We start from the raw sequence: 13,826 nt of genomic DNA, 5'->3' as shown, positions 1-13,826 counted from the left end.
GCAGATCTTTCCACTAACTTCACCAACTTTTGCATCCAAATCCAAATTTGTTTCATGTAAGCATGCTGCACATAAAACAGAACTGTAAAAACCAACATTTGTTTCAAATTGGGAAGACAGTCATGAGAATAATGAAAATTTGAATCTTGATATTTGGATATAGGAACCACTTTGCCCCTTCTATCAGTATAATACTGATATTTCCCCTAAATTCTGTATTTTAACATGGGTCTGTATCTCTCTGATTTTACTATCCAACCATTTTTTTTTTAATTGTTTGGGTGTTATTGTTAAACCAATAGGTGGCACTGGTTAAGCATATTAGCAGTCAAGATGCAGAGTATTTTATAAAATGACACTGTGAAACCTGGCCATTATAACTTTAGAAACATAATTTTAAAAATACATGTTGGATATGATCACTTAATGTATATGTGTTTTTCATATTTGTCATTTTACTGAACTGACAACATGGAACATTTCAGAGAAATCTATGCCTCATTTTAAATCAGGTATTTGGGGCTAAAAAAGAAGAGGTAATTGCTGCAACTAGAAGTTTTAGGCTTATAATTACACCCTACATTTTGAATTCGGCCTAGTTAGGTCTTTTGTTTTGAAAGTGAGTTTGAGTGTTCTGGTGTAGATCACAAATTTGTAATCACATCCTGTCATTTCTTCCCGCTTGAGAGACACATTTCAGAATTACTTACCATCTTAATGTTATTTTTCATTATTTCTTCTGACTTTCATGACAAGCAGACATTCCTTTGGGCTGAAATGCTTAGTCCAGTCTTGTATTTATGTTTTTTAAGAACTGAGAAGGTTGAGTCACACAGACTTTGTGCCCATCTCCTGAGAGAGCTCTGACCATCAGGTGGAGTAAGGACACGCAGCTCTGTTACATGACAGTAGCAGTGGTTTGCTAATCAGGATTTATTTGGATGGTTAGTTTTTTTGAGGGTTTAGTTGAATTAATGAATGTCTTCAGACTGTCCATTTTCTTATTTGCCTTCCAGAGAGCCAGTAGAGACCTCAAGGTTGGCATTGTTGTTTGGGTGAGGGACACTGGGAGAATTGACTCTGACCAACCTGTTCCCATTCCTGGTCTACCTAATCTTGGGAGGCTTTGGATGACTATTCTAATGCTCTCTCCTAACAGAAACTCCAAGGGAAAGAAACTCCAAGACATCACTATCTATGGAGCTCATTTTCTAGGAAGGCAAGGGTAGTAGGGAGTCCAAGTCTTTTTTCCCCCTCTCTTACCTGCTACATGATTCTAACTCACTGCTTGCAAAATGCTCTGAGATGAAAGGCACTATAGAAATGAAAATTACTTCTTATTATGGTATTATTTTCAGAGACAAGTTTTCCATAATATTTAGAGACATGTTAGCTGCTAGTATTTGAAGTTTTAGCAGCACAGTGCTGTTGTGCATTATCAGTGAAAAGGGCAGTTTAAGAGGAATAATTCAGTTGAACATTCATATGAGTCAAGAACATACTAGCATTAAGAGGCTTGGCAGCCACTTCTTACTTGGCACTGCTGCTAAGTAATTTTTAACCTTAGATAATTAAAGTACAGAAATTCTCACTGCAGTTAACAGACAATGGTTATAAAATACCCACATTTTTAAATATTGCAATGCATTAAAAAAAATCCTACGGTAGGATTCTGTTCTACTCTTCTATCTAATCTAAGTATTTAGAAAACTTAGAGAAAGCAAATAGCTGAGTATCTTAGTGGACACGCATTCAGGACTAGATCAGAAGTTCACTGCTCATCCAGGGCTTCCACAGTTGCACAAGAGACTCCAACATTATGTGCTAATAAATGTAATGATGTGAATTGGGCAGGAGACTTTGGTAGCAGAGCAGTGGGCTGAAAGGCATGAGGTGAAAACCTCCAAGTTTTCACCTCATGCCGTGTCCTGACCCACGGCAAAGCACGAGATCACCAAGAATGGAGGAGGTGATACAGAAATTGTTTCTTCTGCCTGTGCTGGGAGGAGCTGCTCTTTCTTGGGTGACTGCCTGGAGATGGCACCTGTAGACAGCTCTGTGACCCCATATGACATTCGTTTCTGTGGTGCCTTGAACAGCTGCAAGAGCAGCTTTTTTCTTTTTTTCTTTTTTTCTTTTTTTTCTTTTTTTCTTTTTTGCTTTTTTTTCTGCCTGGGTTCTTCCAGGTTCAGCTGCCTGCCTCAACTTGTTATGTCAGTCAGCAGTTTTCCTGCTGGCTCTCTCAAGCTGGGTGTTGCAATGTTCCTCTGTCAGTCAGAGTGGCAGGGCAAACACCCTCCCTGCTTAGGATTTTCCTCTGCTTGAGGGCCTTAGCTTGCACCATGCATGAGTACTCACAGGTTACTTTTCCAGGAGCAGATTGAATGTTCAACTTGAATGTGCTGCTCCTTTGAGCATGGTGAGCAGAACCCACATTGGCACCTCCTTTGCAACACACGATAGGAGAATGGGGCTGAGCAATCTCCTTGTTCTGCTGCATCAAGCCTTGACTGGGTAGAGTCCATGTGTGACTGCAACCCACATACATGAAAACAGCCATCCACATCACTGTGGCTGAACTCAGACCAGTACAGCACCAGCAAGAAGATAAACTATTTGGTTTTAGGACAGAATAGCTGGTGTTTGAAAATAGGCAATTTCCATCAGGCCCATGTTAACCCTTTCTCTTCACTCGTATATACATTTTGAAATTTCTTCAACAGGGCTTATCTTATACCAGAGATGAATGTTTGGCAACTGTTTGTAAATACGCATCATCTGTTTACTAATACAAAAATGAAAAATATATTTGCTCTATTGAAATAAGTGACTTTAATAGCAGAACAGCTTGTGTTTGAAGGTCAGACTTTGGCATGGGAATAGTTCACGCTGAGAAGCAGCACCTTGGCGCACTCTAATGGAAACTGGCAGTGATTTGACTGAGCCACAAGCCTTCAGAAATCACACTGCACACAAACAGTTCTGTTTATTGGACAGGATGGATGTAGATGGAGATGTGACTAATTCAGTTCAGTTCTCAGGATTACCCCTGGGAGCAGGATGGTGGGCTGACATTCTCTGTCAGTTCCAAGTGTAGGGGTGTGCAGGACAGTGTGGGTATGGAATGGCTTAGGAGGGAGCCATCTGCAAGAGATGGCTCTTGTATGGAAGATGTGCACTCAGCGAGTCCCTGGCTTGTGGGTTTGGGTTTGTTTAAATACTGGAAACAAGTTTAGGGTTGGGGGGATTTTAAAGTTTTCTCTTATGTTTTTTCAGATGTAGTTTCATTCCCAGAGTTTGTGAACTATTATTTGTATTTCTGAGTATCAGAATTAACATTAAGAGGTGTAGTAAGCTCATCTCAGAACTACTGTCTCATTTTCACTGCTAGAAGAATGTAATTTAGTTAATCTGTTCATCTGCGGCAGCAGCCTGGAAGGTGGAATTTGCCTGTGTGACGTTGTTAGGAGCTGCCAGCTTCACAGATTTGCCATCACTTTAAATCAAGTTTAGATTATATTTAATTAAACCAGCTTATCTGCCATCCATACTAATTACCAGAGTTCATCTTAACTATATACACTTCTGTTTCCTTAAAGTTTCAAAGCTGATTTCAAATGCAGGAATTCTTAAAATTCATTAATATAAGCACCAGACTCAAATTCCAATTAGATAAGCACACTCCATTAGATATGAAAGTAGCAATAAAAATACAGAATGGATATGCCAAGTGTCTTATCCAGACCACAGTTCTAGTTGAAGTAATGTTTTATCTATTTCATTTCTAAGATATTACAAGTAGCACTACTCCTGCAGTGTGTTGTTTCATTTTCTGAATGAGACTCTGCACATTAAGCTGCAGGGAGCAGCACCACGTTCTAAAATTAGAGCCAGCAGGGTTCTGCAGTATAAATCCTATGGGCATAAACAAAAAGTAGGAGAACATGGTTTTACCTGTTGTAAACTTCAGGCAAAATATTTCTATTTATCATTTACAATTCTGCTTTTTTCCAGAAAAACTTCCTTTTTGTTGTTGTTTCTGCAACTTCACCTATTTTATATCCCTAAGACCATTCTGTCTGCTGTCACATTTAAGTAACTGCAAACAATAGCAGTGGATTGTTGCTTCCTTAATAACCAAGCTGTAGTCATGATTGATTTCCATTTACAAATGCAAGAATCATTTTGGTTTATCTCAGTAATTGAGTAATAACTCCGTTTTCAACAGTTTATTCTACTTGATCATGAAGATATGATGCTCTGTGTTTTCATAAACTTGCATGCCAAAATTAACATGTGTTAAGGCAAAAAAAAAATAGAATACAAATTCTATCACTGACTGATTTAAAGGCCTCAGTTAAAAAAAATGAAGTATTTCAAATAAGGCAAACTACACATTTAGCTTTTATCACAAGGTACAGCAACACCATTGCTTTGGAGCCAAAATAATATTGCTGTATTGGCATTGTGTGACCCTCTGACTAATTAGCCTTGTTAGCTGTGTACTACATTCTGCAAGGAAAGGATGACTTAGACACTAAAGTATGAGAGAAAATTAATGACTGTGGATCCTAAGGAGGGAGCAACTCATCCATCCCCTTTATGTACTGACACAGGCAGCTCTAAGCTGAGAGTGCTGTTTTTTTTCACTCTATTCCTAAATATTTGTCTGTTTTCAGCCAGATCTGCAAGTGAAGTGAATCTCTTGATCATCACTATGTAATACGCTTTGACTCACATCACAGGGGTGTCTTGGTGTGCATGGATTCTTTTTTGATAAAAAACAGGAAGATAACTCTAGGTTCTTACCAAATGCAATCCAAATGTTTGTGAGGGTTGAGCTCAATGTAAAGTAAAATGCCCTGAAAAATATATGGCATCAACACTGGGTCCTTGGGACCAGCTGCGTTCCTCTACAGCTTTGCTCCCACCAGCCCAGACAGGAGCCAAAGTCTTTCCAGGCAGTGTCCAAGCAGCCTGGATAACCAAGCCAAACCTGCATGTTCTCCTGAGGATTGCTGCAGGTTACTGCAGGGGAACTCAGGTCAGGTCATGGGCTAACCTCCCTCCTGAGTGCTGTCAGCAGAAACTTGGTCAGCCATGAACTTGCCTAGTTCAGTCTTGACGAGCTCCAAGGACAGAGGAGCTTCTCCTGGTGCCCAGCCTGAACTTCCAAGACGTAATATGTTATCCTTGTCTTTGTTGTACTCTCTGGCATGAGCACCTTGGCTCCATCATCTTTGTAAATGCCTTGGATGTAATAGTAGGCTGCACCGGCTCCCTCTTACCCTCTCTGCTGGACTAATCATGCCCGGATCCCTCTGTCTCTCTGTGTAGGCCGTGTGCTTCTGGCCTCTGTCTCAGAAGCCTCTCCAGTTTCCTCCCCATCTTCCTGATTTGGGGTGCCCAGGGCTGGGCACAGCGCTGCTGGTGAAGCCAGGGGGTGTCAGGGAGAGGAATGACTGCCCCAGAGAAACTGAGGCTGCACTCATCCAAATGTAGCCCAGAGCAGGGTCTCTCATTAACAGTGTTCAGATTGGATATAAAAGAGATCTACACTTTAGATTTAGAATCTCACTTTGCATGGCATGTGGACAGTCAAATGGAAAGCTTGTGATGTAGCAAGGACTTCAATGCTTCTTGGACCACTGTTAGAACACATAAGCATAGTATATTTTAAAACATTAAAGCATAAATGCATTGTATTACATTATTCCACTTAGAGGGGATGTCTTCTGAAAGCGTCTCTGACTTTTTTCCACACCAAAAGTTTGTGAAGGAAGAACTGTGGTAATTCAGAAAAATTGAATTAAACCTGACTGTACTTTTGAACCTTTTGTTACAGACTTTTTTGCCTTGGTGAAGATTTCAGGAGAAATAATTCTCTGGATGTTTCTGGATTGCTTTCTTTCATGAAAATAAGTGGTAATTATACCACACATTTGTGTAATATTTCTGAGATACACTTAAACAACGAGAAGGATATTCATTTGGTATAATAAATTAAATTACAGATTTCACACTTTCCTAGATTTTTTAGATGAAAACAGTATAAGTCTGTGACCATGATTCTATGAACACACATCTGACTCAGGTATGTCAACTGTGGCTCTGATTGTGGCTGTAAAGCATTGTTAAATTTGCATATATGTCTCTTCTTTGCAACAATATGGGAAGCATCAAATCAGTTGTAATCCATTGTTTTGTTTCAGGGCAGTTACACAAATAATGCCTTACCTGCAGTAGATGTTCCCCATCATTTATAAGTTAACACTTCATTTTTCATCACATGGCACTCAGAGTTAGGGGTTTACAACAGTTTTGTTCTATTTTTGGAAATAGCTTAGCAACAGTGCTATCTCTGTGTGTTCTCAACTCAGTTACAATGTAGCAAAATCCATCACATATCATAGTCTTGTGAAGGAAAATTAAATTTATTATCTGTACAAAATTTCACTACTAACTGAATTTACTTCACATTTGACTGTATGTGCAAGTGGTATATTTATATAAATGTGTTGAGATTTACTTGGACATACTGAACTTAATAATTTTGGTGTCATTGCCATATGGTACTTAATTATCAAAACATGTCATTTTGCATGGTAAGACTTACATTATATCGGAACTGGGTATTTGGTATTATAAGAGGAATTACCTGGGCAAAAGAAAAATAATGCTAATAATGATGAATTATGCTTTCAGGATACTATTAGATTAAGGATGATGAAGAAAGTGATACATTTGTGACAATGTTGTTAGTTCATGTTATTGATTTGTTTCTAAGTCTTGTGATCTCTTTCATCTTTGCTATATCTCTTTTTTCCATGGTGTTTCTTATTTGTAAAATTCAGCTTTCTGGAAACTAAATGGAAGTCAAAACAATAAAGAAATTCTGACTGCTGAATTACAAAATGAATTCAGCTCCACTGAATTATAATATGCTGCCACATTAGAATGTGTATGAAGCATAATTTTGACACATACAAACACACTTATGTGATTTTACACATATTTACACATGCTAATACTTCCCTGTGTTGTACAACGTACAGTTTGGGGATTAGATCCCAGAACTTGATTTTCATTAGCGCTCTGTGTGTGTCAAGGATTCATTTTTAAGTGAAAAATCTGTATCTCTGACTAAAAGAAGAGTTTGTATAAATATTGTTAATAGCATGTTTTTCCACAACACAGATACAATAGCAGAAAGGAGAGCCTTAAGAGAGCATGTGTATCCTAAGCTGAGAGAATTCTGCAGAGAAAACTATGGCCTGGAATTTCAGGTAGGTTTTGTTGTGTTGAATCTTCTATTAATTTGTCTTGAAATTAACTCTATTTAGAACAGATAACATTTTTAAATATAATTGGTAAAATAGAAAATTACAAAAACTTTAGTTCACATAATCACATGCAAAATTGTTGGGGTTGGAAGGGACCACATGTAGTCCATTCCCCCTGCTAAAACAGGTTTACCTGGAGCAAGTTGCATCAGATTCCATCCAAATAGGTTTTGAGTACCCCCGGAGAAGAGGACTCCACACCCTCTCTGGCCAGTGTGCTGCAGGGCACTGTCACCCTCACAGTGAAGAAGTTCTTCCTCATGTTTAGGTGGAACTTGCTGTCACCAGTTTCTGCCCATTGCCTCTTGTCCTGTTGCTTGGCTCTATCAAGAGGAGCCTGGCTACTTCCTCTTGACACCCACCTTCAGGTTATTTGTGTGCTTGGATAAAATCCCCTCTCATTTGTATCTTCTCCAGGCTAAACAGGCCTAGCTCTCTCAGAACTTTGATGTACTTATTTTACAGCAGATTTGAAGTAAATTCTGAACAGATGAAAAAGCATCACCTCTCTTTTAGGTATTCAGAGTACATAAGAAGAAATAATATTACATCTGAATTACTGTGTTGTGTTTCTAGAAACCATATTTAAGTTCCACTGTAATGTGGAAAATAATTTAACCAGGTGAATGCCAAAACTGATTACCAAAATGAATTTAACAGGGTGTCTTTTTATTGTGATTATATACTATGGAACTTGCTTTCTTTAATGTCAACTGTAGCATTCCCATTGCTTCAATAGGTTTATGTTTTCCTCTCTTTCTATGAGAGACATAGACTCATACACATCTTTGGCAGGAGCCAGTTGGTAATAAAAAGAGTTGTATTTGATTTAAAACAGGTGTGTTTGGCATCACTGTTAAAGTCACTGGTACTTTAAATCTGGTATGTCCTAATTCACAGTCCTTCATATGTCTGCAGGCCTGGGACTATTTCTCTGCTAGTATAAACAAATACAGCTTGTGATGTTGCAAAAATGTTGTTCAGTCTTCCAAAAATTCTGGCTCTGCATCCACAAATTTTCCTTGCATACTTAGTGACCCCAAAAATTCATCTCTCCAGAGTGTAGCTTGGGAACAGCTAATGCCTTTTATGCAACATCCTGTTCCTCCCAGTGTATTATTCTTGATGCACATGCAGCTGGTTTTTAATCAAAATAACAAGTTCTTAAATTAGTATATTTGGTTTTAATTCCCTGAGTCACAGTGGAGTTGCTGAATCTGCATGATGGTAAATTCCAGTGATTTTTGATTATGGCTATAAAAGAATTTCATCTGAAGGTCCTAGCTCATCAGCTGATTGGGAAGTCCCAGCTGCAGTGGTACATGAAAAGAATAGCAAAAGATATTTAAATAATATTTTTCTTATATTACTACCATGTGGCATTCATCAAAAATATCAACCCCTTATTTCTGTTATCTTTGAGGAGACTTCTTGGTGAAGCAAATGTCTCTTCCAAGTAGATCATAATCTACTGAATTCTTTGTGAGGGGACGCATGTCTTTCTTCAAACAGATTGTAATGTAGTCTCTAGGGGACAAACAATTAACTTTACTCTAGTTGATATTCATACTCTATTTGATATTCATGGAAGCAAATTATTTTATTATATAGTTTCAACACCATCATCTTTATGTGATATGAGGTCTGAATGACAGCTCTACTGACACAGTTTGGAAAACTGCTAGAAAGCTATCACATTTCTGGGGAAGCAAAGTAGGAAGATGTACAAAAATAACCAAGGAAAAGTAGCAAAGCCTTTTGAAAGAGCCTCTGAGGTAGACTTTAGTAAGACCTTTATTTTTTCTTATTCCGATACACTAAATTTCTTAGCTTAGCATGCAAAGTCAAGACTACAGTTTTACATGCAGTGTTAAAATATTAGGTAATTTTCAGATACAGGGGTAAATTTATATTTCTCTGTACAGAGCAGAGCACATAACTTTTCATCCTGGTATGTAATCTTCTACAGACCAAGCAAGAACTACCTCACGTGTGACTACCACAAATACACTATTCAGGACACTCTCTACCTAATAAATCATGACCCAAATGAAAAGCATTTGAGTACATGCATTACTGCAAGTTTCACTGAGTCACCTGGCTGCACTCCAAACTGTTTCAGTTGTTGCAAAGCTTGAGATCTGTGAGGTGCCATCAATCTGGTGGGAGCTCTTACTGGACATAATCACCCTATGAGTGGAAGCAGAACTGGCTATCTTCAATCACACTATGAATTTGTTAGCTTGATGGCCTTTTTTTTTCATTGTAACAGAAAATATTTCAGAAAAATACGTACTTATTGGCTAAGAAAGCAAATAAGCTGAGAAAAATCCTTCCAGAGCTCGTGGTAGTTTTGACCTGAAATACAGTACTTTTACAGGAGAGGATGGAGAGGTTAAAGAAAGCAGTTGTAATTGAAAATTCTGGGAGGCTAACCAAACATAGTTAATTAGCAACATACTCTTTTCTTCTTCAAAACAATGAACTGTTTCGAATAATTTGCAACAGCATATATATGGTAGAAGGAAAGTAGAACTCTGCATGAATGGAAATTGTAGTTCTTTTTTAAGCTCTTGGAAGTGATAAAAATGAAATAATTTTATCTCCTAAGCAAAATCTGTGAAACTGTAGGATTGGTAGGACAAAAGCTAAAGTAAGCAAAAGGAAACACTGAATTATGAATGAAGAGTCTCTTGTTAGGTGACTCGTGTGGGACTGAACCAGAGCAGTGTCAGTCCACGGTGGGTAAGGAACTCTTGCAGAGGGCTCTAGTTGTCATATGACCTTGGCAGCCTTGCTGAGAGTTTGATTGAGTGTTTGGCACACAGTTTTCCAAATAAAAGTAAAAGCATGCTTCAGAATCAGATATAATTGTCTCCTTGTTCCATTTCTTTAATTTTGTAAATCCTATTTATTTTAGTTAGCATAATGATCAACTGATGAGACCTTACTTAGAAATTTTTGGTGTCTTCAGGGGTTTGTTTGGTAAAATATTTACTCTTGCAGGATCAAATTGTATCATGTTAAGATACTATGCACCAAAACTGATACCCCATAAAATAGCAAACAGCCGCTGAGCCCCTGCAATTGTCTGGTACTCCAGGGAGCTTCTTCTTCACATTTTCAGAATTAATGTGATTTCTGAACAGTTAATTAAAATAAAAATTGCTTTCACATTTCAGAAGAACTACAGCAGCACAATAAATTCATTCAACAAGTAATTAAAACATTTTTTACTGTATGCTAAGATTGGTATCTGAAGGATTTTATAATGAGAATATTTAAGTTTTATCATACATCACACAAGTAATCACAGATTAATACAATGTGAAGTTCAATAATAAAGTTGCATTAATAAATAACAGAAAGTAGAGAGGAAGAAGGGAACACTTCTTTTTCCTAATGAGACTAAAAAGAAAGGACAGAAAAGAAATCTGTGCAAGTGAGGGAAATAGGAAGGTTATTTGAAATGCAGTTTTGTAGAGCAGAAAATGCATGTTCCTGCAAAATTTTTCAACAGTGTTTCTGTAAAAAGTAAAGATATTGAGTGTATTTTCTTGGCAGTGTAAGCTACACTTAGACTGTCAAGAAAATGCACTCAATACCTTAATTTACAGTCAATGCATTCCATACCTGGGTTTTTTCACTCCTCATGAGTCACACAGGACACCACCTGTCATGTTTGGTAACCATGTGCCTGCTGCAGCCAACACCGATATGAGTCACAAACTTTTAAGGCAGAAATAATCAATCAAACTATTGATACTGCAATTACACATCAGCATAAATAGCTCTAGGATTTGGTCTTACACTTTGGTATTGGTAGGAGAAAATTCCCAAGATTAACCAGCTGAAAAACTGCTGAAATTTAGTTTTACATCAACTCATTATTAGTTCTCATATTAAATCTTCAGACTAATTTTATAATCTGTTTGGACAACAGCTAACCATGTATTAACACAATTTTGATTGTTTTTTTTTAATTATCTATTTAGACTTTTTTTGTTAAAATTGCATACAAGATGTTAAGAACCAGTAGTAAATGAGAGATTAGTGGCCTGTACCATGAGTTTTGTTCCAAAAGGAATTCATATATTTGATCACTATCTTTTTAAATTTGATTTCCCAATGTAAGAATTTAGCCTTTTAGTTAAAATGAAATCACAGGTCATCACTTAATTTGTTCAAATAAGTATAATATGAATCGTTTCTTCCAGGAGCCTGTTTGTAACTAATTAGGGTCATAAATCTGAGTCTGTAGCTAAATATGAAAGGCTGGACAGCAAGCTCTCTGCCACTGCATATCTCTACAATCTCTGCTTCCAAAGTGCGAGGATCAGCTAACTAAGGAAGTATGATAATGTGAAACCATTGTTATTCTTTCTTTTGAGCCATGTGCACAGGATGAGTTTGCATCCTGTGGATACAAATGGCACTGTGTGTCAATCCATGATCTTGACTGTGATTCACAGTGAGATTCCCATTAATTTTCATGGAGCCAGGATTTTTTTTTCAATTCTTTCTCATTATTCTTATCTACCCATTATATGCAATCTAGTACCAAATAAAAGGCTGCATCAAATCAAGATCTTGTCATGCTAATCTCCACATGACTGTGAAATGAGAGACTGTCCCAGGAGGGACTATCTGGGAGGGAAAGTAAGAGGCTGGAACTCTCATTTGTATGAGGAAACCTTGCCAGTCTGTGTAAGGACTGGATGTAGAACTCATTGCATTTTACCACACTGAAGAGCAAAGCTTAGTTCACAGGATGTTGGCAAAGCTCATTTTCAATTTGATTGGTAGAAAGAGCATATGATAAGTAACTCTGTTGCATTCTGTTTTCCAGGTCATAGACTTATACTGGGGAGTTGACGCAGATGAATGGGACAGTCCTGAGCTGCAGAAGACTCGCATGAAGCTGCTTGAAGATTGCTTGAAAAGTTCTGCAGGTCCATGTTTTGTTGTGGGTATAAAAATAATGTTTTACCTTACAAGAAAAATATAATGTTATCTGTCCTAACATGCATGATTCAGTAACAAATGCGTGATTTTCTTCTTTCTAAAATACTTTATGCTCGTTGCTGTGCATTTGCTGTGCAAATATTTCCCTATGCAGCTCTGTAGATTAACAGTGATTACTCAGTATTAGTGGAGAGGAAAGAAGGATCTTTAATGATCAGTCCTCATGGCAAGATGGGTATGACTGTACTTCTATCACAACAGAATTATTGACAACTTTTTTAAGGAGTTCACAGTTAATTAATTCTTGGTACTTCTCACACATGCATTATCAGCTGGCCTAGAAAGACTTACAAAAAACCAGCAGCAGCAAAGAACTAGCTGCTCTGATCAGCATTTGCTGTTTCATGTCACAAACCCAGGACAATTTAGTATGGCAGGTATTAGAGACTGAAAAGACTGGAGGTCAGTGACAACCTGAGGAGGCTCTGAGTGTGTGATATCACAGAATCACTAGGCTGGAAGGGACATTCAAGGTCATTGAATCCAATCCATGCCCGAACACCTCAACTAAACCATGGTACTGAGTGCCACATCCAGTCTCTGTTCAAACACATCCAGGGATGGTGACTCCACCACCTCCCCGGGCAGACCATTCCTGTACTTGATCACTCTTTCTGTAAAAATAATTTTCCTAATATCCAACCTATATTTCCCTTGGTGCAGCCAAGGACACAGAACATGACTGTGTCCTCTGGTTCTGTCAGTTGTTGCCTGGAGAAAGAGACCAATCCCCACCTGACTACAACCACCTTTCAGGGAGTTGTAGAGAGTGATAAGGTCCCCTCTGATATACTGATGTGCAACTGATTATTCTCTCCATGGTCACTTGCTAGACTTCAACGCAAAACAGTCTTAACACCATGCTTTCACTATCCCAAATTTTACTTTCTATACTATATTTGCCAAGAAAATGCTTTACAAAAAGTACAAAGTTTTTCTCATTTGTGTCTAAACATAGATAAGTCAGCTCTAAATCTTAGTCTTGTAATAGTAAGGCAGAGAAAAAACTGCAAGTCCCTGATTATTTTTTTAAGTGAAGAATGTTAAAGATTTTGTGAACTGTATCCAGTGGGATGGAAAGGATACAAATTGTGTCACAGCAGGACACATGCCTGCTGTGAAGGCTGGAGATCACTTCTCTCCATGCCAAAGATCAGACAAGGAAAAATCTGTAGCACGTGTCATTCTGTACCTCTATCACACCCTAACAACCATCTCTCTGGCTCTTATTCATTCACCTGATTGCCTCACTTTCTTGTTTAGCTTTATAGCCCCAGAGAACAAAGGCTTCACCATAAGAACCCAGCATCTGGAGTACAGAGTCTGGGCTGGGTTTGATGCTGTCATGACACTATTTTTCACAAGCACACGCTGGCCCAGATCTCTAGAGAGTTTGGGTAGCTTTCATCTTGTGTGACTATATTTAGTTTTCTGGGTTTATTTTTCCACTTTCTATCT

At 38.0% G+C, this 13,826-nt stretch overlaps 1 protein-coding gene across 1 annotated transcript in view; it reads left to right on the top strand.

Annotated features, from left to right (window-relative positions):
• The first annotated feature begins 7,230 nt into the window (after positions 1 to 7,230).
• The window catches only part of NWD2 (NACHT and WD repeat domain containing 2), a 30,509-nt gene continuing 23,913 nt past the window's right edge, over positions 7,231 to 13,826 (top strand). Inside the window, exons 1-2 of the mRNA XM_058803611.1 lie at positions 7,231 to 7,286; positions 12,193 to 12,309. Of these exons, the coding sequence (XP_058659594.1) occupies positions 12,259 to 12,309 (51 nt within the window). The 5' untranslated portion in view covers positions 7,231 to 7,286; positions 12,193 to 12,258. The remainder of the gene's footprint in view (positions 7,287 to 12,192; positions 12,310 to 13,826) is intronic.

The sequence above is a fragment of the Ammospiza caudacuta genome, chromosome 4 (assembly GCF_027887145.1).
Source record: "Ammospiza caudacuta isolate bAmmCau1 chromosome 4, bAmmCau1.pri, whole genome shotgun sequence".
Classification (NCBI taxonomy): Eukaryota; Metazoa; Chordata; class Aves; order Passeriformes; family Passerellidae; genus Ammospiza; species Ammospiza caudacuta.
This window is presented reverse-complemented; position numbering and strand designations above follow the sequence as displayed.